The 21,739-nt window shown below is 40.8% G+C and overlaps 1 protein-coding gene and 1 pseudogene across 4 annotated transcripts in view; both read left to right on the top strand.

The window, feature by feature from the left end:
- C15H4orf45 (chromosome 15 C4orf45 homolog) overlaps positions 1 to 21,739 on the top strand; it is a 116,553-nt gene that overhangs the window by 24,096 nt on the left and 70,718 nt on the right. For all 4 annotated transcript variants that reach the window (XR_007402375.1, XM_049094318.1, XM_025439204.3 and 1 more), the window contains exon 2: positions 15,848 to 16,080. Coding sequence is in view for 3 of the 4 variants with exons in the window: in XM_049094318.1 (XP_048950275.1) it covers positions 15,848 to 16,080 (233 nt within the window). In the remaining variant the exon portion in view is untranslated. The remainder of the gene's footprint in view (positions 1 to 15,847; positions 16,081 to 21,739) is intronic.
- Positions 1,865 to 12,982, top strand: LOC112654277 (hsc70-interacting protein-like; annotated as a pseudogene).

Raw genomic sequence — 21,739 nt, 5'->3', positions numbered from 1 at the left:
TTTTTTTGTCTATCTTGACAATAGGAGGGAGAGTTTTAAGGTTTCTTTTGTGGAAGAAGAATTTTTCTTTTTTAGATTAAAATTAAATCTGATCTCCATCTGTTTGGCACCATGATACTTCCTGCGTCATAGCAGCAAGCATTTCTCACTACAGTAGCCAAGGGCATTGTATTTACTCATCTCAGGGCTAATCTTGTAGAGGCTACAATAGATTAGCTCGGAAGAAGGAACGGGCCTGGCAGAAAGTGAGGGGAGTAACAGAAATGATCAGAAGGTGCATGATATGATAATAGCTCTCATTAGGCATCTGTGCTGTGCCAGTTACATGTCTAGGCATAATCCACATGCTACATACAATCTCTCTCAATTCTTGCAACCATTGTATGAGGTTGTTAGATGTGGTTTTGTTCTTCAGATAAGGAAATTGAGCCAGAGAAACTGTAAATATTTTGAAGAAGGTCACAAACCTATGATGAAATAGAATTCAGATGAGGTATGGTCCTTTCTCTTTTCTCCACATCATGATGCCTCCCCAAAAAGCAAAACAAATGAGAAAGGAAATAATTTGCCTTAAACCACCCGCAAACTATAATAGTGAATGAAAGGGCAGAGCATGAATTACGCAGGGAGTGATATAAACTCAGCAAGGAGAAATAAAGTGGGAGAGAGAGGAAAGTAAATCGAGTGACCATTATATCAACAGCTCTCAAACTTTTCCGACTGCAGCCCACAGTAAGAAATGCATTTTATACAGGGACCCAGTAAACTATCACTGTGTATGTGTGTGTATGTGTATTTGATGATGTCTATAGTTAGTGATCGATATCAATATACCACATACATATCATATCATATGTATATACATATACATACATATATATATTCAGACATCACTTAAAAAAGGAGCAAAGGCAATTCAGAGGAGAAAGGATGATCTTTTAAACATGCGACGCTAGAACAATTAAATATCCATACATAAAATATTTTTGAACTTTCCAAACCATATCTCCCACCAGATATAAAAATTAACTTGAAATGGGGCAGCCTGGGTGGCTCAGCGGTTTAGGGCCTCCTTCAGCCCAGGGTGTGATCCTGGAGACCCGGGATCGAGTCCCACGTCAGGCTCCCTGCATGGAGCCTGCTTCTCACTCTGCCTGTGTGTCTGCCTCTCTCTCTCTCTCTCTCTCTCTCTCTCTCTCTGTGTCTCTAATAAATAAATAAAATCTTTAAAAAAAGTTAACTTGAAATGAATCATAGGCCCAAATGAAAAACCTAAAATTATAAAGCATCTAAAAGAAAACATAGGAGATAATCTTTGTGACCTTGGGCTAGCCAAAGATTTTTTTAGATTCAACACCTAAAGTGCGATCCATAAAAGAACATTTGTATAAAGATCAGTATCAAAATTACTCTCCATAAGACACTATTAAGAGGATAAAAATATAAGAACAGACCAGAAGAAAATATTTGCAAAATACATTTTGACAAAAGACTTGTATCCAGAACATCTAAATAACCCTCAAATTCTCAATAAGAAGACAATGCAATTTGGGACACCTGGGTGGCTCAGCGGTTGAGCATCTGTCTTTGACTCAGGGTGTGATCTCAGATTCCCGGGATCGAGTCCCACGTTGGACTCCCTGCCTGGAGCCTGCTTCTCCCTTTGCCTGTGTCTCTGCCTCTCTCTCTCTCTCTCTGTATCCCTCATGAATAAATAAATTCTCTTTAAAAATGGGCAAAAGATTTGAATAATTCATCCAAAAAGACATATAGATGGTAAATAAGCACAAGATGCTCAACTCCATCAATCATTAGAGAACCTCAAGATAAAAGTGCAATGACACATCACTCCCCACCTATTAGAATGGCAAAAATTGAGACCAGTTCTACCAAGCATCACGTGGATGTGGAGAAAGCAGAACTCTCATGCCATGTGAGTAGAAATGAAAAATGATACAACCACTTTGGAAAGCAATTCAGCAGTTTCTTAAAAAGTTAATACACCCACCATATGGTCCAGCTATTCCACTCTTCAGTATTTACCTAAGAGAAATGAAAGCACATTTCCATAAAAAGGTCTGTACACAAATGTTCATAGCAGCTTTATTTGTAACAGTTACACACTGAAAACAACCTTAAAGTCCATCCATGGGAAAATGGATACATTGTTGCCTGCCATACAGTAAAATACCACTTAGCAATAAGAAGCAATAAACTATCGCTACATGTCATACTAACTATGATCTCAAGATAATTATGCTTGGCATAAGACGCCAGACAAAAGAGAGTGCTTACTGTACTGAGGTCATTTACATAAAATTGTAAAAATGCAAATTAGTATAGCAACAGAAAGGAGATAAGTGGCTGCTTAGAGTACAGGAAAAGGGTAGGGAGTGAGAAAAAGGATTTGCAAAGGGGCATAATGAAACTCTTAGGGTGATGCGTATGTTCTTTATCTTTTTTTTTTTATTTAAAGATTTTATTTATTTATTAATGATAGACGTAGAGAGAGAAAGAGAGGCAGAGACACAGGCAGAGGGAGAAGCAGACTCCATGCCAGGAGTCCGACATGGGACTCGATCCCGGGACTCCAGGATCGCGCCCTGGGCCAAAGGCAGGCGCCAAACCGCTGAGCCACCCAGGGATCCCCCTGTTCTTTATCTTGATTGTGGTGATATTTAATGACTAGGGTTGCCAGATGTAGCAAGTAAAAATATAGGATGCCCAATTAAACTTAACTTCAGATAAAGAATAGATTTTTAGTATATGTATTACACAATGTTTGGAACATACTTATACTAAAAAAATTATTCATCGTCTACCTGAGATATACATTTAACTGGGTGTCCGGTATTTATCTGGCAAACCTGTTACCTGTGTACACATATGTAAAACTACACAAACTGTACACTTTAATATATGCAGCTTATTGTATTTCAGTCATACTTTAATAAAATTGTTGGGGGCAGAAAAAAGAAGAAATTGAGGTTAACCAAGGAAGACAAAATGACTTTCCCAAGTTCACTCAGCCCATGGCTTTGAGGCTAAAGCCAAAATCCCAGTTGCCATTTTCCTTGTCCAACTGCTCTATTATACCAAGTGGATTCTAAAGGAAATGTTTGTTCACAGGGATGGAAAATAGATCCCAAAGTGAGGATATTCAGATATGGAGTGAGAAGGAAATTTATTTATTTTTTAAAGATTTTTTTTAAGATTTATTTATTTATTCATGAGAGACACAGAGAGAGAGGCAGAGACATAGGCAGAGGGAGAAGCAGGCTCCCTGCGAGGAGCTCGATGCAGGACTCGATCCCAGGACCCCAAGATCACGACCTGACCTGAAGGCAGACGCTCAACCACTGAGCCACCCAGGTGCCCGAGAAGAAACTGTAAATTAGCTTATAATGTATAAATCTCTGCTCTCATGTGGCTTTGTGAGTCTAATATTTCACCTGTTCACAAATCCATTTTAAAAGCAGAGCATTGCAGTATAGTGGAATCTATTCTGGGAATAACTAAGCATTTTTTTTTCAATCCTTTTAATTATTTGGGAGCACAACTAGTACCCGCACTGTCCAAGTAGAAAGGGTTAAAGGCGTAACAAAAGGGATACAAAAAATGTAAAGAGTACCTATCTGTCGATGACTGCCTTCTTACTCTTTTACAATTAAATATTTCTCAGTAATTCAAATAGGTTCATATGTTTTCTAGCATGCCTTTAGCCATTTCTATTTTTTTTGTTTAGCCATTTCTACTTTTTAAAAAAGTAATCTCTACACCCAGTGTGGGGCTGGAACTCATGACCCCAAGATCAAGAGTCATATGCTGTACCAACTGAGCCAGCAGGCACCTCTGTTTATTATATAATTTACAAGGTGAGAAATGCCACTTACTAGTCTATATTGAATTCACTTGCTGGCATCCAGAAGTAGACAATCCTTTCCTGATATACTGTTTATCCAGAGAACGGAGAAGGAAATTACCATATTTCACTTAAGCTGAAAAGTGTTATTTTAATAAATTACATTTTAACTTGTCTGTAATTCTGATGTGCCTTACTATCAACATCTACATTTAAAGTGGTAAATCTCTTTTCTTTTCTCTTTTGAAGCAAACCCGATGTTAAGTCAATGGTACATTTTACTATTCATAGCACCATAACTCAAGTAGCTATTTCTACCCAGTCCAGTGTTAGTTATGCTCTTCTCTTTGGATTAGGTGGTAATTACCATCATTACTCAGAGCACTAATGGAGCAATGCATACTCTTTTAGCTCTTTCCAGTGGGGTAAAACCAGTGCAATTCTTGTTATTTCCAATCTATCTATAGAATACAGTATTCCACCCTACTTTTTCTATTTTTTAAAAATATTTTATTTATTTATTCATGAGAAACACAGAGAGAGGCAGAGACACAGGCAGAAGGAGAAGCAGGCTCCCCGAGGAAGCCTGATGCAGGACTCAAACCCAGGACCCTGTGATCACGACCCGAGCCAAAGGCAGACACTCAACCACTAAGCCACTCCCAGGTGCCCCCACTTTTTCTATTTTTTATTTGCACTGCAGGTTAACTATATTTGCTTCTCCTCACTGGTCACTTATGCAATCCTAATAATAACAAAATCAAGATCACAAAGTCAGAAATGAAATGAGACCAAAATAACATCAGCAAGGTAGAAAAAAAGCAATGGTCTCTGCCGGGACTTATTATACAAAGGAAAACTGAACACTTTCATGCAAAATAATGCATTTAAATAAAATGCTTTTTTTTTGTTTTTTAGGTGCTTACTTTGCTGTGAAATAATCAGCACAGAAACTTGCTGTCTAAAATATGAATGACAGAAGCGTAAAATAAAAGGCCAATACGAGACACACTGTAGCTCAGGGGTTAGTTAACTTCAGCCTGTGGACCAAATCTGGTTTGACACCTCGTTTTATGCAGCTAAGAATGGTCTCTAACTTTGTAAGTGGTTGGAAAAAATTAAAAGAATATTTTGTGACATGTGAGATGACATAAAATTCTAACTTCAGAGTCCATACATCCAGTTTTGTTGGAATGTAGGCACACATGTTTACATGTTGCCTAGGGCTGCTTTTGCGCTGCAATGGCAGGGGTGAGGAGTTGTGACAGGAATGGTGTGGCCCACAACCTGAACACATCTACTTGCTCTCTTTTACAGAAAAGTTTGCAGATCTCTGCTCCCAAAGGGTTTAAATGGAGGGGCGCCTGGGTGCCTCAGGCAGTTGAGTGTCTGACTCTTGATTTCAGCTCAGGTCATGATCTCAGGGTCCTGGGATGGAGCCCCCGTCACACTTCACACTTGGGGGGGAGTCTGCTTGTCCTTCTCCCTCTGCTGCTCTCTTTCATAAACAAATAAATAAAACTGTTTTTTTGTTTTTTGTTTTTTTAAGTATTTACATTGAGAGGAACACAACAACTGCTCTCTCTCCCTTGCATTTTGGGAAGATGAGTTCTGATGGAGCCCCTGGCTTGCCTCCATTTCCTGGTATCATTTCACTATGAAGCTATATCCTCAGGCAGGAGAGCACAGACACCAAAACAGATTATAAAGATTTGAGATCATGATCAAGAACCAAGGGAGGGTGAAGTAGTGACTCCAAATAATTGATGTGGTCCTCAAGTAGACTGCAAAGCAGCAAAAAGTTGCATTTATATATATATATGTGTGTGTGTATGTGTGTGTGAGATTTTGTTTCCTTATTTTTTTCTCTATGAGGAACAGTTCCCTATATGCTTTGTAGCAGATAATTCAGAGGTCAATACACCTTCTTCCTTTTAGAAAGCCTCCATTTTGTTTGAGTGTCTACACTCACCTCACAGGACTCAGGGTCAAACTCTGACTCATCCAAGCCAGTCACTGATGTCTCAATCCTCTTGCCAGTGGTTGGTTTTCAGAAGAAGTAAATGACTCAATCCTGGCCAATAAAATGAGAGAGCAATTCATCTGGGGTTTTCTAGGAAAGACTTCTCCACTGATAAACCAGCCCCCACCCCCAATCCTGGGCATTATGGTGTCTGTATATGAAACCTGGATCTGATAGCCTTGCCAGAATCTCAAGGGGAGCTTGCCTGAAGGCCCCTAATGCAGAACACACAGATGGAAAGAACCTGCACTTCTGAAGACATCACTGAGCTACTGAATTAAGCAACCACAGAAGTTTCATACCGTGGAAGATCTTATTACAGGACAATAATTTTCCTTATTACTTAATCCACTTGCCATGGATTTCCTGTTATTTACAGTACTCTAATGAGTTTTTCCTTAATATCACATACATAAATCTACAACATACATAAATCTTTTAAATATCCTTTTTCATAGGGACATCTAGAGCCTGTTTCCCTGAGTGGTAAAAAGTTCCTCGTAGGAGCGCCTGGGTGGCTCAGTCGGTTAAGCATCTGCCTTTAGCTCAGGTCATGATCCCAGAATCCTGGGGTTGAGTCCTCCGTTGGGCTCCCTGCTCAGCAGAGAGAACCTACTTCTCCCTCTGCCTGCTGCTCCCCCTGCATGTGCTCTTTCGCCCTCTGTCTTTCTCTGACAAAATCTTTTTTTTAAAGTTCCTTGTAATACAATTGACTATTCTATGCACGTTTATACTAGGAAAATTCCCAAGATAAAAACCAAAACAAAACAATGAAACCTATTTATTATTATCTACTTATATTTCACCTTCAGGTGAGATGAACATGTAGAGAATCATCTGGTTGCAAAGTTTTATCAGGATGAGTCCCTCAGTTTTATTTCCCAAGTAGAAGTCCAGTGATGTTTGCAAAACTTTTGACCCTGCCTTCTTTGTGCACTCACCAGGAAAAATGCAGAATTTTATATTTTTGGATTATATCAGCAACTTTAATGATAAAGTAATCATTTTTTCAAGGATTACTACAAAGTGTTTGCTTAGTGTATTGCACTGCCCAGAATGCTGTGGAAGTCACAAAGCAAAGAGAAGACAGTTCCTGTGTCTAAAAGGAACTAACAAGGGCTAGCTTGACAAGCAGAGAGACAAGACACTCATGAAACAGCTAGAAGCCTAAGCAGCAACTGGAAACTTAGATCAAACTGTACTTTAAAGTTCAATGAATAATAATGTCAGTCATGAGAGCCATGTTTCCTAGTGGAGATGAACATAGTCCTTAGATTGTATGGTGTCTTAGTCTGTTTGGAGCTACTCTCCTAGAATATCATAGCCTTGGGGGACTTATTCACAACAGCTCTGGAGGCTGGGAAGTTCAAGATCAAGGCTCCTGGTGAGACGAGATTCAGTGTCTGGTGAGGCCCACTTCCTGGTTCATAGATGGCTATGTTTTTTGCTATAACCTCAAAAGGCAGGAGGGACGAGAGAGCTCTCTGGGGTCTCTTTCATGAGGGCGCTAAACCCATGCATGAGAGTTCCACCCTCATGACCTAATTCACCTCCCACAGGCCCAACTTCCAAACAACTTCACACTGGGCCTTAGGAGTTAACATTTGTATTTGGAGGGGGACACCATCATTCAGTCTACAGCATATGAAAAACCAGAAAGACAGAGGTCATGTCTTATCAATCTTTGTTCACCCTGACCCAGCTCCAGGCACACAGTAGGGTGCCATCAGTATTAGTTCAACCACCGGCTGAACCGTGCATAAGTATCAAGTGAAATCCCTAATTCTTTATAACTCTAAATTCCGATTTGTAATTTCATATGTAATTATCATATAAATTACCTTATTGACACAATAATCCCGTGAATTTATTGGAGGAAGTTTATGGTTATGGACGCTGTCCCTAATGTTTTCAGATTATCCACAGGAGGTTTATTGCTTGAGAGAAGAACAAATGTTATGTAGCAAGAATGTTTCTGCCTGATGTTTTTTTGGCTTTTTCAGAAATCTGACAAACTTAATCTCTCAGTTCATTTAATGGTTAGACCCACTGCATAATGATACCAATGGGACTGAACTGAAGTCCTTAAAATTTCTCCAGTCCATGGGTCCATTCTTTGGTAATTGTTGGAATTTCAGAGTCCTATTCACATTAGCAGTTGCAAAAATTAATTCCTAACATCATCCCCTCTCTTCTTCCCCACACATTCTATGTGAGATGCATCCATTAGAGTTCATTTCATAGTTTCACATTCCCACTGTCACCTCTGACCTCTGCCTTGCCTTGAATCTCCCAATAAGCCTGGTTGTTCTGCACAGCGCATCTGTGATAGCAAATCTATGCCCATATTGTCAACTGATTTCCAAATATACTTATTAAAACACTCATTTCCATGTTCCACTTGATTCCTTTCGATTTATTTCCTTGGAATGTTTCATTTTGGTCACTGAAGTGGAGAATTGGCCTCATGAGGCAATATTATAAAATGAAGTAATATTACTATGAGCTCTCATCCTTCTTTCTGCCTCCAACTATTAAAAATAAATGTTGTGAAAAGCAGTTCTTCCTCTGACCTTACCTTTAAGTGTCGTATCATAAAATCCAAAATAGGAGGATTCAAGGCAGCTCTGGAAAGTAGATTCCTCTTTAGATACTTAAAGAAATGCTTGCTTCTCTTTAAGTGAGTTTATACGCTTCCTGTCTGGTGATGGATTTTTTTTAAGTTTATTTATTTATTTTAAGTAATCTTTACATTCAATGTGGGGCTCAAACTCATGACCCCCAGATCAAGAAGTGCACGCTTTTTGGACTGAGGCAGTCAGGCACCCCTTATGATGGAATTTTTAAATTCATTTATTCAACTAACAATTCACTTCAGCATTCAACACATATTTCTTGAGAACCAACTATGTTCAAAGTACGGTGCTGGCAATTAAGAGTTTACAGAGGTAATACGTATATACAATGGAATATTATTCAGCCATGAGAAAGGCCGTCTACAATATGGATGGAACTTGAGGACATCATGCTAAGTGAAATAAGTCAGATAGAGAAAGATAAGTGCTATATGATATATTTATATGTGGAACGAAAAAAGCCAGACTCGCAAAAATACAGAGTAAAATGATGGTTACCAGGGCCTGGGGGCTGGATGGGAGAAGGAGAAATATTTAAGGGTACAGACTTGCAAAGAGTGGTAAATAAGTCTTAGAGATCTAATGCACACTATAGTAAATATAGACAATAATACTGTATTACTTTCATCAAACTTGCCTGGAGACTAAATATTAATTATTTCAACTGTTTAAAAAATTATAATTATGTGACAAGAGAGATGTGCTAATAATCAGTAATGGCAATCATATTACAATATATGTGTCAAATCAATATGTTGTACACTTTATACAGTTATATATCAAATATATTTCAATTGAATCTTTTTTTTTAAGTTTATAGGCATGAATAAGATATAGCCTTTACCCACTAGGAGCTTAAAAATAGAGAAGATCCAATAAGTATGATATAAAAAGGAAAATGAAATTAAAAGCAACTACTATAAAGGCAGTATGTGAGGGTTTAATTTTGACTTGGGGGATTAGGGATGTTTTCTAGAAAAGCATCACCCACAGTAAGCCTTAAGACATGACTGTTGATAATGAGAAAAAGTGAAGGAAGGTAAAAATCAATAAGTAGGCTAAAGTCAGGTTATGAAGACACCAATCAGCCATCCTAAGAAATCTAGATGGAAAACATTATGAGCGCTGTAGAAAACCATTTCATGCTTTTTCAAGAGAGGGGGTATTTATTTTAACTGAGGTTTAATTCCTTTTAAGCAGCTGTGTGGAGGATGGATTGGACAGGATACAAACCAGAGCCAAGGGCAGCCCGGGTGGCTCAGCAGTTTAGCGCCACCTTCGGCCCAGGGCCTGATCCTGGAGACCCAGGATCGAGTCCCATGTTGGGCTCCCCGCATGGAGCCTGCCTCTCCCTCTGCCTCTCTCTGTGTGTCTCTCATGCGTAAATGAATAAAATCTTAAAAAAAAAAAAAAAAGAAGAAGAAAGAAAGAAAGAAAGAAAGAAAGAAAGAAAGAAAGAAAGAAAGAAAGAAGAAAGAAAGAAAGAAAGAAAGAAAAGAAAGAAACCAGAGCCAAGACTAGTTAGGAAGTTACTGTTATAAGCCAAGTGAAAGCTAATGACTGTTTACCTTTATTGCCTGCCTCTTAAGGAAATGTAAGCTCCATGAAGGCAGGGTGCTTGCTTTGCTCACTGCTGTCTTCCCAGCACTCAGAACAATGCCTGACATATAGATCAGTACTTGTCAAGTAAATGAATAAGTGAAAGAATAAATGAATGACTGAGTTGATTAATTAAATGAAACACTGCAAATGTAAAAAGGTCAGAAAGATATTTGCCTCAGAGATGGAATTTTCTGTTTTTCTATTGACACATGCCATGGCTGGGTGCTTTTCAAGGGCTGGCAACAGACAAAGCTTGTTGGAAAACCTCCCAGATTTGCCTGCCTGTGCTCTTTCCAGCCTTTGTGACAATCTGCTTCCTTAGTGACCACCATCTTCCCACCATCTAGAGCGGAGGTCAGCCAACTATGGCTCCTGCCTCAAATTTGTCCTGCCACCTTTTGCAGGGTTGGTGAACAAAGAATGGCTTTTACATTTTCAAATAGGGGAAAAGCAAAATAATAATAATGTTTTGTTACATGCTAAAATTCCATGAAATTAAAATTTAAGTGTCCATAAAGTTTTATTGGCACACAGCCATGCTCATTTGTTTACATATTGTCAATGGCAGCTTTTGCCCTACAGTGGGAGAGTTGAGTAGTTGAGACAGAGATGGTATTCCCTACAAAGCCAAAAATATTTATTCTCTGGCCCCTTATAAGAAGTTTGCCAACCCCTCATCTAGATCCTTTCTGGAGAGGAAGTTCACAATAAGGAATAAATCAGGGGCACCTGGGTGGCTCAGTGGTTGAGTGCCTTTGGCTCAGGTCATGATCCCAGGGTCCTGGGATCGAGTCCCGCATGGGGGGTGGGGAACATAGCCTCTGCCTATGTCTCTGCCTCTCTTTCTGTGTCTCTCATGAATAAATAAATGAAATCCTTAAAAAAAAAAAAAAGAATAAATCATTCATCAGTGAAAGCTCCTAAAATATGTTTTTTATAAAATGTAGTAAGACAAAACATCAAATAAAAACCAAAAAAAAGAAAAAAAAAGAGGAAAAGATACTAGTAATAGTGTTAGCTATATACTACACGCCACGTTCTCATCTAAACACTGCTTTAAATAAAATTGATTCTCTCCTCTCCATCCAACACGGCTACAAGATAGGTAGGCATCACCATTCTCATTTCCTAGATAAGGAGCCTAAAACTCAGAGGCCCAATAACTTTACCTGGGTCACAAAGCCTGCCTAAGACAAAGCCAGGATTTGAACCGAGAGTAGTTGAGCTTCCAAACCACATCTTAATTATAAATCTAGAATTTCAACATAAATGAGCAAAACTGTTGGGCTCATGCACAGGGGAGAGAAAAAGTACATAGTTTTTCCAGGGCAGGAAGATGGAGAAATGTGGAGCCACGAAGCCTGGTACAGGTTTTGACGACGGTGCACCTCCTCCCATCAGAATGTGACTATCACAGTGGAGGAAGAGTAGCAACTACAGTTGATGACCATTGTTAGCTGGAAAATAAAGAGACCATGGTTTGCATCTGAATTGGAAATTTTTACTTTTAAGCAGGGAATGAGAGTCAGCATAGAGTCTAGGCCCTGGAGGGTGAGGTTTGGAAGAGCAAAAATGGCTCATTTACAGCCAAACACCTGTAAAACAGTCTGATCAGAGAAAGCACCTTTGTCCCCCTTCCACACGGTGACACTGAGCTAGGACCTGCTCTTGGAATCAGGCTGCAACCTCAGCTGTGCTTGTCACCTGCCACCTGCCACCACTCCCGGACCATGCCCCCTGCCAGGTAAGCAGGATCTGAGCGTTCTGCACACCAAGGAAATGCGCTCCCTGCAGGAGTGAGTGGAGAGCGTGGGGGGTAAAATACCACCTGCTATTCATCAGACTAAACCAGAAGACAATGTCAAGGAAGAAAGAACAGATAGTAAGACGGTGGAGTAGAGACAGACGAACCATCAAGTGAGGTAAGTGATCTAGAAATTGCCAAGGAAGGTGTGACTGAACCAGATACCGATGCTCCTCAAGAAATGGGAGATGAAAATGTAGATAACCGAGGAAATGATGGATCAGGCGAATGAGAAAAAAGTGGCTGCTGGTGCCCTAAATGATGGTGACAGATGGTGGCATCTGTGAACAGGTCAGAAAGCCACTGACCTGTTCACAGATGCCATCAAACTGGATCCTCGCTTGGCCATTCTTTTTTTTTTTTTTTTCGCTTGGCCATTCTGTATGCCAAGGGAGCGAGTGTCTTCATCCAATTACAGAAGCCAAATGCTGCCATTCAAGACTATGACAGGGCTATTGAAATAAATCCTGATTCAGCTCGGCCTTACAAGTGGCGAGGGAAAGCACATGACTTCTGGTCATTGGGAAGAAGCAGCGCATGATCTTGCCCCTGCTCATAAACTGGATTATGATGAAGACGCTAGTGCAATTCTGAAAAAAGTTCAACTGAGGGCCCAGAAAATTGCTGAACATCAGAGAAAGTATGAGCGAAAACGTGAAGAGCAAGAAATCAAAGAAAGAATAGAAAGGGTTAAGAAGGCCTGGAGAGAACATGAGAGAGGCCGAGGGAGGAAGAGGCCAGACGACAATCAGGAGCTCGGTATGGCTCTTTCCCAGGTGGCTTTCCTGGGGGAATGCCTAGTAATTTTCCTGGAGTAATGCCTGGAATGGTGGGGGCCCGGGGGGGGGGGGATGCCTGGAATTGCAGGAATGCCTGGACTCGATGAAATCCTTAGTGACCCAGAGGTTCTTGCAGCCATGCAGGATTCAGAAGTGATGGTGGCCTTCAAGGATGTGGCCCAGAACCCAGCAAATATGTCAGAATATCAGAGCACCCCAAAGGTTATGAATCTCATCATATTGACATTTGTCAGCCAATTTGGAGGTCAAGCATAATGCCCTTCTGACAAATAAAGCCCTTGCTGAAGGAAAAGCAACTTCAGTCACCTAATGGCTGGCGCAATAATACAAACCAGTGTACCTCTGACCGTCTCATGAAGAAAGCTGGGGTGCTGTGAGGAGAATCCCTACTCCTCTGCCCCCCCCCCACCCCCGCAACTGGAACATTCTCCAGCACTTTGCCATTAGAGTATTCATTCAGATAATGTTTTCCTACCAGGAATTACAAACACTTTTTAAACCTTAAAAATATTTAAAACCATTAAGAGGGTGTGTTAGTCCCCACACCCACATAAAAGGAAAGCACCTCTCTGCGTGTTCCTGGTTGGGAGGGGATATGAGGACGCCTGGGGCAGATGAGCTCGTGGCTAGCTCTAGGGCATCTGCTGTGGATGTGGGGCCTGCCTTGGGCGATGGCATCCACTGCCCCCCCCCTTAAGGAAGATGCCTGAGTCAGTTATGCGGCCAGGTCAGGGTCTTCCCAGGAATCGCCTGTGCCATGCACATCACATCACACCATTTCCAAAGCACAGAAGAGGAGACAGGAGCTTAGAGAGATGCAGTGAGTGGACTAAAGCCCCAGAGAACCCTGACCGGCGCTCACCCCCACACACATGAACATCCTCTTGGTTTGCAGCGTGTGTGCACCTTCCACTACACTGTCTAAAACCAGGTGCTTTTGATTCTGCTATCAAGTAATGGCTCTTTTTTAAAAATGAATTGCAAAAAAAAAAAAAAATGAATCGCAGTCCCCAGAGCGACTAAGGAACTGACTACAGATAAGTTGTGTAGTAGTAGCATGGGGTGATGACAAAATTTTAATGATAATTAAACATTACACAGAAGCATATTTCCCCAAATCTATTGGTATCTGCAGAATGTGTAAACATGATCCAGTGGGGAGAAAAGATCCGTGTTTAAATAAGTTTGGGAAGGGGGATCCCTGGGTGGCTTGGCGGTTTAGAAAAAATAAAAAATAAATACATACATACATACATACATACATACATAAATAAATAAATAAATAAATTTGGGAAACACTGAGTTACCTAACTGTAAACAGGTTTATTGATCGCAAGAGTTCTCAGAACTTTTAATACGCTTTCCTATGCTGGGAATACCTAAAAAGGCAAAGGTAGATGTTGTTGACTATAAAGCACCCCCGCCCCCTACACATGTATTTCCACGGTGCACTCATGGGAGTCGCATTCAATGAAACATTTGGGAAAACACTGGCCTAAACACACGCTGAAATTTCGGCAAGACTAACCACAGTTTTTCTGTATTTCATTGTGTTCAGAAGAGCTTGCAAAAATTCCTTATGACAGGAGTTTTGTAGGTAAGACCTCAATCACTGTCACCCTGAGAAAGGAAACAATTTTTCATGCTCTGGCCATTTTATTCTCTACCAAAGTTGTTCTACCCGAGTGAAAACCCGACATGAAAAGAACTGAAGCTCCGATGTATTCATCAAGGGAAATTAGCCACAGTGAATAATACTCAGTGCATCACGGGGAGTGATGGTGATTAGAAAGCTGTGAAAACATCTGCCCAGATCACCTGCCTGAAGAGCAATTTGATGTCTCCAACCTCCTGGGCAAGCCCAGGTGACTGTTCTAAGCACGGGTTTGTTAGCACACCAGCCACTCAACTCGTCGGGGTACCTGGTCAGAGCCCCGGCCCACCTGCGCGCTCTGCAAACGCTGAGCTCCCTGAGCCAAGAGCCAGGTGAAAGGACACAGGGCTGGGAGGGACCTCGGTGACATCACGACCACAGCACAGCTTCTGTCTCCAATGTCTTCGGTCAATTTCTGGTAAAATTAGAATGAAGTGTCTTCTTTGTATCCCTAAACTGTCCATTCAGTCTTGCAGCTATGTGGGTTCTGGGACTTCTGAAACTCTTTCAGGCCAGCAGCTCACTTTCTATTTTAAACCACTCCCATTCTTCCCATAGATCTCTCCCCCACCCCCCCCACCCCCCTGCCCACCATAGGTTTCACATCCTTAGCTTTCAATATCAGGTTTATTTAAGGGGTCCTTTCCCAGAGCTTCTCTTATTTGTGCTTGTTTTACCCACTTCCACCATTCAGTGATTCCATTTTGTTCACTGTCTTACAGTTAAAATACCAATATTTACTAAATATCCCTGCCTTTGGTCATCATCTGTTATAAGCTGCCCTTCTCATCTGAGTCTTCATTTTCCAGTTGCTTTTGATACATTTGGGAAATGTTCTAATTCTCATTTTAGGATTTTTACCTACCTAGATCAAACACCCCAATGTCTGAAAGCCTGCATCCTACAAGTGTGGCACGAGTGAGGGTTTTTAGCATATAAGACACGTCTGTATTAAGTTGGTTCTAAACAGAGCAGTAGAGCAGGGACAATTAAGAGCCCAATCTGTGAGACAGCCTGTCTGGCAACAAAGAGCTTGTTAGCTGTGACTCTAGAAGAGTAACCAATCTTTCTGTGCCTCATTTTCCCCACCTATAAACTAGAAAAAACAATACTACCTATATCATGATTATAAGGATTATCAGACCTAATAGATCTTAAAGGGCTTATAATAGCACCTAAAATCTGATACATGCCACATAATCATTAGCTATTACTATTTTCAGCATTTAAAATGGCAGAAGCATTTTAGAATAAAGTGTAAAGTTGTTTTTTTTTTTTTTTTTTTTTTTTTTTTTTTTTTTTAAGTAGGCTCCATGCCCAGCATGGATCCCAATGTGGGGTTCAAACTCGCAATCCTGAGATGAAGACCTGAGCTGAGATCAGGGGTCAGACACTCAACTGACTAAGCCACCCAGCTGCCCCAAGTGTACAGTTTATAAAAAAATCTTTCTTTCTGTCTTTTTAAGGCCCGGATTATATAAAGGATCATGTACCTAAAGTTCATCAGCACACTTCCTATATAGGAGAAAAGCGCCCAGTATTGGAAAAGACTGGAGATCTCAGATATTTATGGAGGCCTGCCTCAAAGAGAAGCTTACCGGCAAAATATAAATATGAGTATGTTGGTGAAATTGGTTGGGGAATACCAAAGTATGATTTTATCAGCAAATCAAGGCTTCGGACTGGTTTTCACATCAAGGTATTGCTCTTCAATGTGCTCTTCATAGCATATTGTTTCTGATTTGAATCCTTTCTGAGTATGCTTCCATAGGAAATGTCATGTTCTTGATTTGTCATTGAGAAGTAATGGGATTTGAGTTTTGCAGAAAAATAAATGTGTGAATAAATGGACTTGCTATGATTCCCTTTTAGTCCCTTTAATACATGAGAGGAGAGGTGTGAAGAAAAGGAAGCCATGCATAATCCAAAAGCATTTGTGTTTGGCTTTGGAATGCGTTCAGATTCACATTTATGCTGCGACATTCACACATCCTAGCACTGCAGTATGAGTGGGTGGTATAAAAGAAGCCTGTGCTGGACATCATCCACAAGCCGAAATAGAGAGTTCCAGATCTTTAAAATGCACTGTGTTGATAATGCCTTTGTATCAAATAATTCCAGATAATTAGCCAAAGGTTTCTTAGAAACCTTGTCTTATTTCCTTTTGGTGATGTGTATCTAGGCATGAGCCCATATAGTCTCTCTCTCTCTCTTTTTTTAAGATTTTATTTATTTATTCATGAGAGACACAGGGAGAGAGGCAGAGACACAGGCAGAGGGAGAAGCAGGCTCCATGCTGGGAACCCGTTGTGGGACTCGATCCCAGGACCTTGATCCCGGGATCACGACCTGAGCCGAAGGCAGATCCTCAACCGCTGAGCCACCCAGGCATCCTCCCCCTATAGTCTCCTCTGAAACGAAAGAGAACCCAGGTGATTTTAGAAGTAAAATCTGAGAAATCAGACTTTTTTTCTTTTTGCAGGCAGGTATTTGTATTATCTGAAAATTGAACATGTATCAGTCATGAAATCATTGGATTTCCTCAAGTGCTTAAGGCAACATAGTGCAGCGGCATATAGTAAAGATTAACAAAGGAAAAAACCTATCCTGGCCCAACCTATGGCAGTGGGAGAAAGTGCTGGGGAGCTCAAGTGCTTTGAAGTCAGACGGAGGATTCAGATCCTGACTCTGAGTTAGGTTTAGCTCTGTGACCCTGAGCTAGTGAGTTCACTTCTCCGTGTCCCTGCGCCCTTCTCTTCCCCATGACATCACGCAGAGAGTGGCCGAGTCACAAGATCACCTGAATTCCTATCCTAGTTCTGCTGCCTAGGAGCTGTGAGTAGCCTGGGGCAAGTTCCTGAACTTCTGTTCTTCAGTGTCTTCATTATGAATCTTAGTATTTACCTTCCTGGGCTGTTGTAAACATTGAGCAAGTTAATATTTGTAAAATATTGCTGAGAACTCTGCCTGGCACATACATGCACTCTACGTATTTAATATTATTTTTGTTACATTGTGAGGATTAAATATGAGACCACAAGGAACACACTAGGCCAATGCCTGGCACATAGCTGACAACCAAATGTCAGCTCTTAGTACTATGGTTCTTGTACTTAATGTCACTCGGTGTCATTTAATGGAACAAATGCTCAGATTCTTAAGCTGTGTCTCTTTCCCTTAAGCAAGAAAGCTGAAGATCAGAAATGTGATTAAATATCAAAACTGGCCACCAGCAGGAAGAGTACAGCCCAAGAAGGTGGCCAGTTTGAACCGAGTCCATGACTTCTGTTGCCTTTTTGCTTCTCTGTAGGTGACGCCCTGCTCTCGTACACCGCCCTCAATCTGTCTGCAGTCTTAAGGGTATATAGCTTCTCTTCCTTCCTTATCTTTAAATTAAGAACACATTTGCCTATTCAAATGAAGCATATTCAAGTATTCCTTGGACTTTGGGGCAAGCTGTGAATCTACGAGAGATGTCAGCCACAAGCTAGCCTTCCAGGAACGAATGTATTCTGTTTCCTCCATTCATATTTCACAGACAGCTTTGAATCACTATCTGCTTGTCGCACTGTCTTCCTAACCCCTGTGAGACAATGATTTTTCTCCCACAACGCGTGGCACACTCAGAAGCTGGTCTTGTTTGGCACAAGCTTGTGAGAGTGGCTGCCTATCATCTGTGCACTTTCTTGGCCCTGGCATTGTGACAGGAATTGTTTTCTTTCTTTTTTCTTTCTTTCCTTTTTTTCTTTCTTTTTCTTTCTTTTCTTTCTTTCTTTCTTTCTTTCTTTCTTTCTTTCTTTCTTTCTTTCTTCTTTCCTTCTTTTCTTTCTTTTCTTTCTTTCTTTTCTTTTCTTTTCTTTCTTCCTTCTTTCTCCTTCTTCCTTTCCTTTCCTTCCTTCCTTCCTTCCTTCCTTCCTTCCTTCCTTCCTTCCTTCCTTCCTTCCTTCCTTCCTTCCTTCCTTCTTTCCTTAAGATTTTGTTTATTTATTCATGAGAGACAGAGAGAGAGAGGCAGAGACCCAGGCAGAGAGAGACACAGGCTCCATGCAGGGAGCCCAACGTGGGCTTCGATCCCGGGTCTCCAGGATCACACCCTGGGCCAAAGGCAGGTGCCAAACTGCTGATCCACCCAGGCATCCCCGGAATTGTTCCCAAAGATTCACCAATCTCATAACGATCTTAAAACAATACCTTACAGGATTCCTTGGACTCAGAACCTTCTAACTAGGACAACAAGATTCACAGAGAATCACTAGACATTTGACCCTTTGAACAATGAAGGGATTAGAAACACTGACCTAAACCTAACAGTTAAAAATCTATGTATGACTTTTGACTCCTCCCAAAACTCAACTACTAAGAGCCCAGGGTTGATGGGAAGCCTATGGATCATATAAAACAGTCAGTGATGAAGATTTTGACATCCTGAATGTATATTATATGCTGTACTCTTACAATAAACCCAAAAAAGAAAATATGATGAAAATCACAAGGAAAACACATTTATAGACCTGTACTGTATTTGTCAAAGAAATTCCGCCTAAAAGCAGACTTGCACAGTTCAAACCCATGTTGTTCAAGGGCCAACTGTACATATTAGTGAATAACCATCTATAATTTGCCCACCAGTTAAGGCCTGGACCTTGTCATCAAGGCTGCTATTCTTCCCCTCCTCACCCAGCCGTGGCTCCCCCTCTACATCCACGGCAATATTCGTTTTTGAGTCTAGCCTCAGACACAGAGTCTTTATCAAGGAATGCAGAGCCAGCCTCAGGAGTGCTTCAGGCAGCTACTTCTGATCCACATGACTTGGTGTGAACTGACATTTGAGCTCACACGAACACACACGCTCCATGCATAAAAATGAGCTCCTAATTACAAACAATATATGAGAGTCCGTGGCAGTAACTCACACCCCTCCTCCCCAGGAAGTGGTGTACCCCCTGTTCTTCCTCTGGTTCCTTGTGTTTAGTGGACTCTGTCTACATTCCTCCACCATCCTTGTGCAAAATAATCCCAATGGGGATGGCGCTTTGTTTCAGCCTGACTTCAGGGACCCTTCAGTGTTCCTCACTGCAGTTGCTCAGAACTTTGATTTTAAGCACAAACCTTCATCTAGTGGGTTTTTATAGCCTGAACAGCTGCCCTTCCTAATCCACCCCTCCAGGTTTGTCTAACACTGGCAACTAAGGAAGCTCAGGCGCCTCCATTAGACTCTTGGTAAAATGCCCCGGGGCAGCTGCTTCCTACCTGGGAATGGTCTCTCTCCTATTTGGGGCTCTTGGAGGGATTTTATAGATCATCTGCACTTTGGCAGAAAGATAATAGCTCCCAGGCTGAGTGACACCTGAAAAATTTCCCCACATCACAGAGGTCAGTAAAAATCACAATATCGGGTTTCTTTTCTGGATCTTTTTATGTTTAGCTATTTCCTACTCACGTTTATGTCATCATAGTACATGTGTATGTAAACCAGTAACGATCATTGCTTTTGTTATTAGCTCAGATTTAAGAGCAGTACATTCTTCTTCTTTTAAAAAATGGATGTGGTCTCTGCCAAATTATATGTGTTTCTGTAAGAATATATGAAGACTATTGAAACGATTTTAGTTTCAACCTCATGCTAAACTGAGAGCATTTCTAACTCCTTAGCTAGGCATGTCTCCTCTCCCCAGTCTCTCTTTAACCCAAACCTCAATATTCTCAGCTGGCTTCCTGATGCCATTTTCTGCTTCTGTACTCTGACCTCATGACCAGATGACTTAAGTCCTTTCGTTTTCCAACAGAAACACTGTTATACTGGACTGGATGACGAACTCTTCATAGGTGGGAAGATGTTATTAAGCCAATTAATCATAACATGTTACAACCAACATGTCAGAGTATAACAACTTGAAAACCTATAGAAGGTAATAAAGAGAATGATGGGAACCCATCAATATATTTCTACGTGATACAGTATAGTATAATAAAAAGTAAAATCTTCAAGACTTTGAGACTTCCACCTCATTTGTAAATGCCACAGATTCCAGTATTAGGAAGTGCAGAAGTCTTTCTTCTCTGTGACAGTTTTGGGGGATTTTTAAACAGACTTTTGATGAGACGTCGAGTTTCTTGATGGCTGTGAATAAACCAATCCAGGTTTGGTTGTTTCATAAGACTTTTTTTTTTTTTCTCTCTCTGTGAATTTATTTAGAGAAAGCCAACATGAAAAAGAGCTTGAGTATTGACCACGGGAGGAAGTTTCTATAATTATTCCCATTTCACAGGTGAGGAAACTGGAGGCATTGACAGGTGGGTTTCCTGGTCTGAGGCCGATGCTAGTAAATGGTTAGAGCCAGGATTTCAAGCCAGGCTGTGAATTCAAGGACTTAATGGGCATATAGGTGTAAGAGACCATAGGATCAAAACTGAAGTGAGAACCTTCAACTCAGAGCCACCACGTGAAGTGCACATCTGCGTCCTCATCGTTCTGTGGGTAAGGTCTGGTTTGGGTCAGTCCCAACTGAAGTGTTCCTCAAAGTTCTCTTAATTTTCTCCCAGCCTTCCATTCTGCTTCATTGGCACCCCAGAGACTTCACTTTACACTCTTAAAATGAATTATGAGTAGATATCACCCATGTATTTGATAGAGTAAGAAATAGCTTGGTACTAGTTATTTTTTAATTTCTACTTAATAAGCACTTTAACAGTGCTCCAAAACATGTCATCAAATACAATCTTCAGCATTATGGGAAAAAAAAGAGAAGACAGTGAGGTCCTAGTGAACCGCCCCTGTTTTTCTTGTCCTAGCACAACCCCGTGCATTCTTCCAAACTGTCCACCTTCACACAACAGTGTCCTGGAAAATCTCCAGATTCACCTAGGAAAAAGTATTGCCAGTGTGGAGGTGATCCGTATATAGACCACCAATCACATATTTCAGAATTTCTGAGTGTTTTCCACACCAAATTTCTGATTTTCCTCTGGGTTAGTCTGGAAAAAATCCCATACAGGCTCATTAGAATTCCTAGGATCTCCCACTTCTAATCTCCAGATGTTATTATCAATATGGAAGATTTCAAAAAAGATAATAAAGCTCCCTTTATCAACCAAGTTATAAAAGCAAAACAAAATAGCTTTTCTAAAATTAGGCACCTCTTTGCATTGCTGCTGTTCTTTCCCAAGATGGGTGTGTGTTTAGCTCTCACTTTATACTTCTTAGAGTTATTTGTATCCTAACAGTTTGTGGTTTAATATAAAAATAATTACATTAGCACCTTTCATCCCTAAGTGCTGAATAAAGTCATACATTTTCTGATGCCACAGGAAGACTTCCGTGAGGGAGTGCCACATGCTGACCGTCTGTGAGGGAGGAG

Source organism: Canis lupus, chromosome 15 (assembly GCF_003254725.2).
Source record: "Canis lupus dingo isolate Sandy chromosome 15, ASM325472v2, whole genome shotgun sequence".
In the NCBI taxonomy this organism is placed as follows: domain Eukaryota; kingdom Metazoa; phylum Chordata; class Mammalia; order Carnivora; family Canidae; genus Canis; species Canis lupus.
Note: the sequence above shows the minus strand (reverse complement) of the source record. Positions and strands in the feature narration are given on the sequence as shown.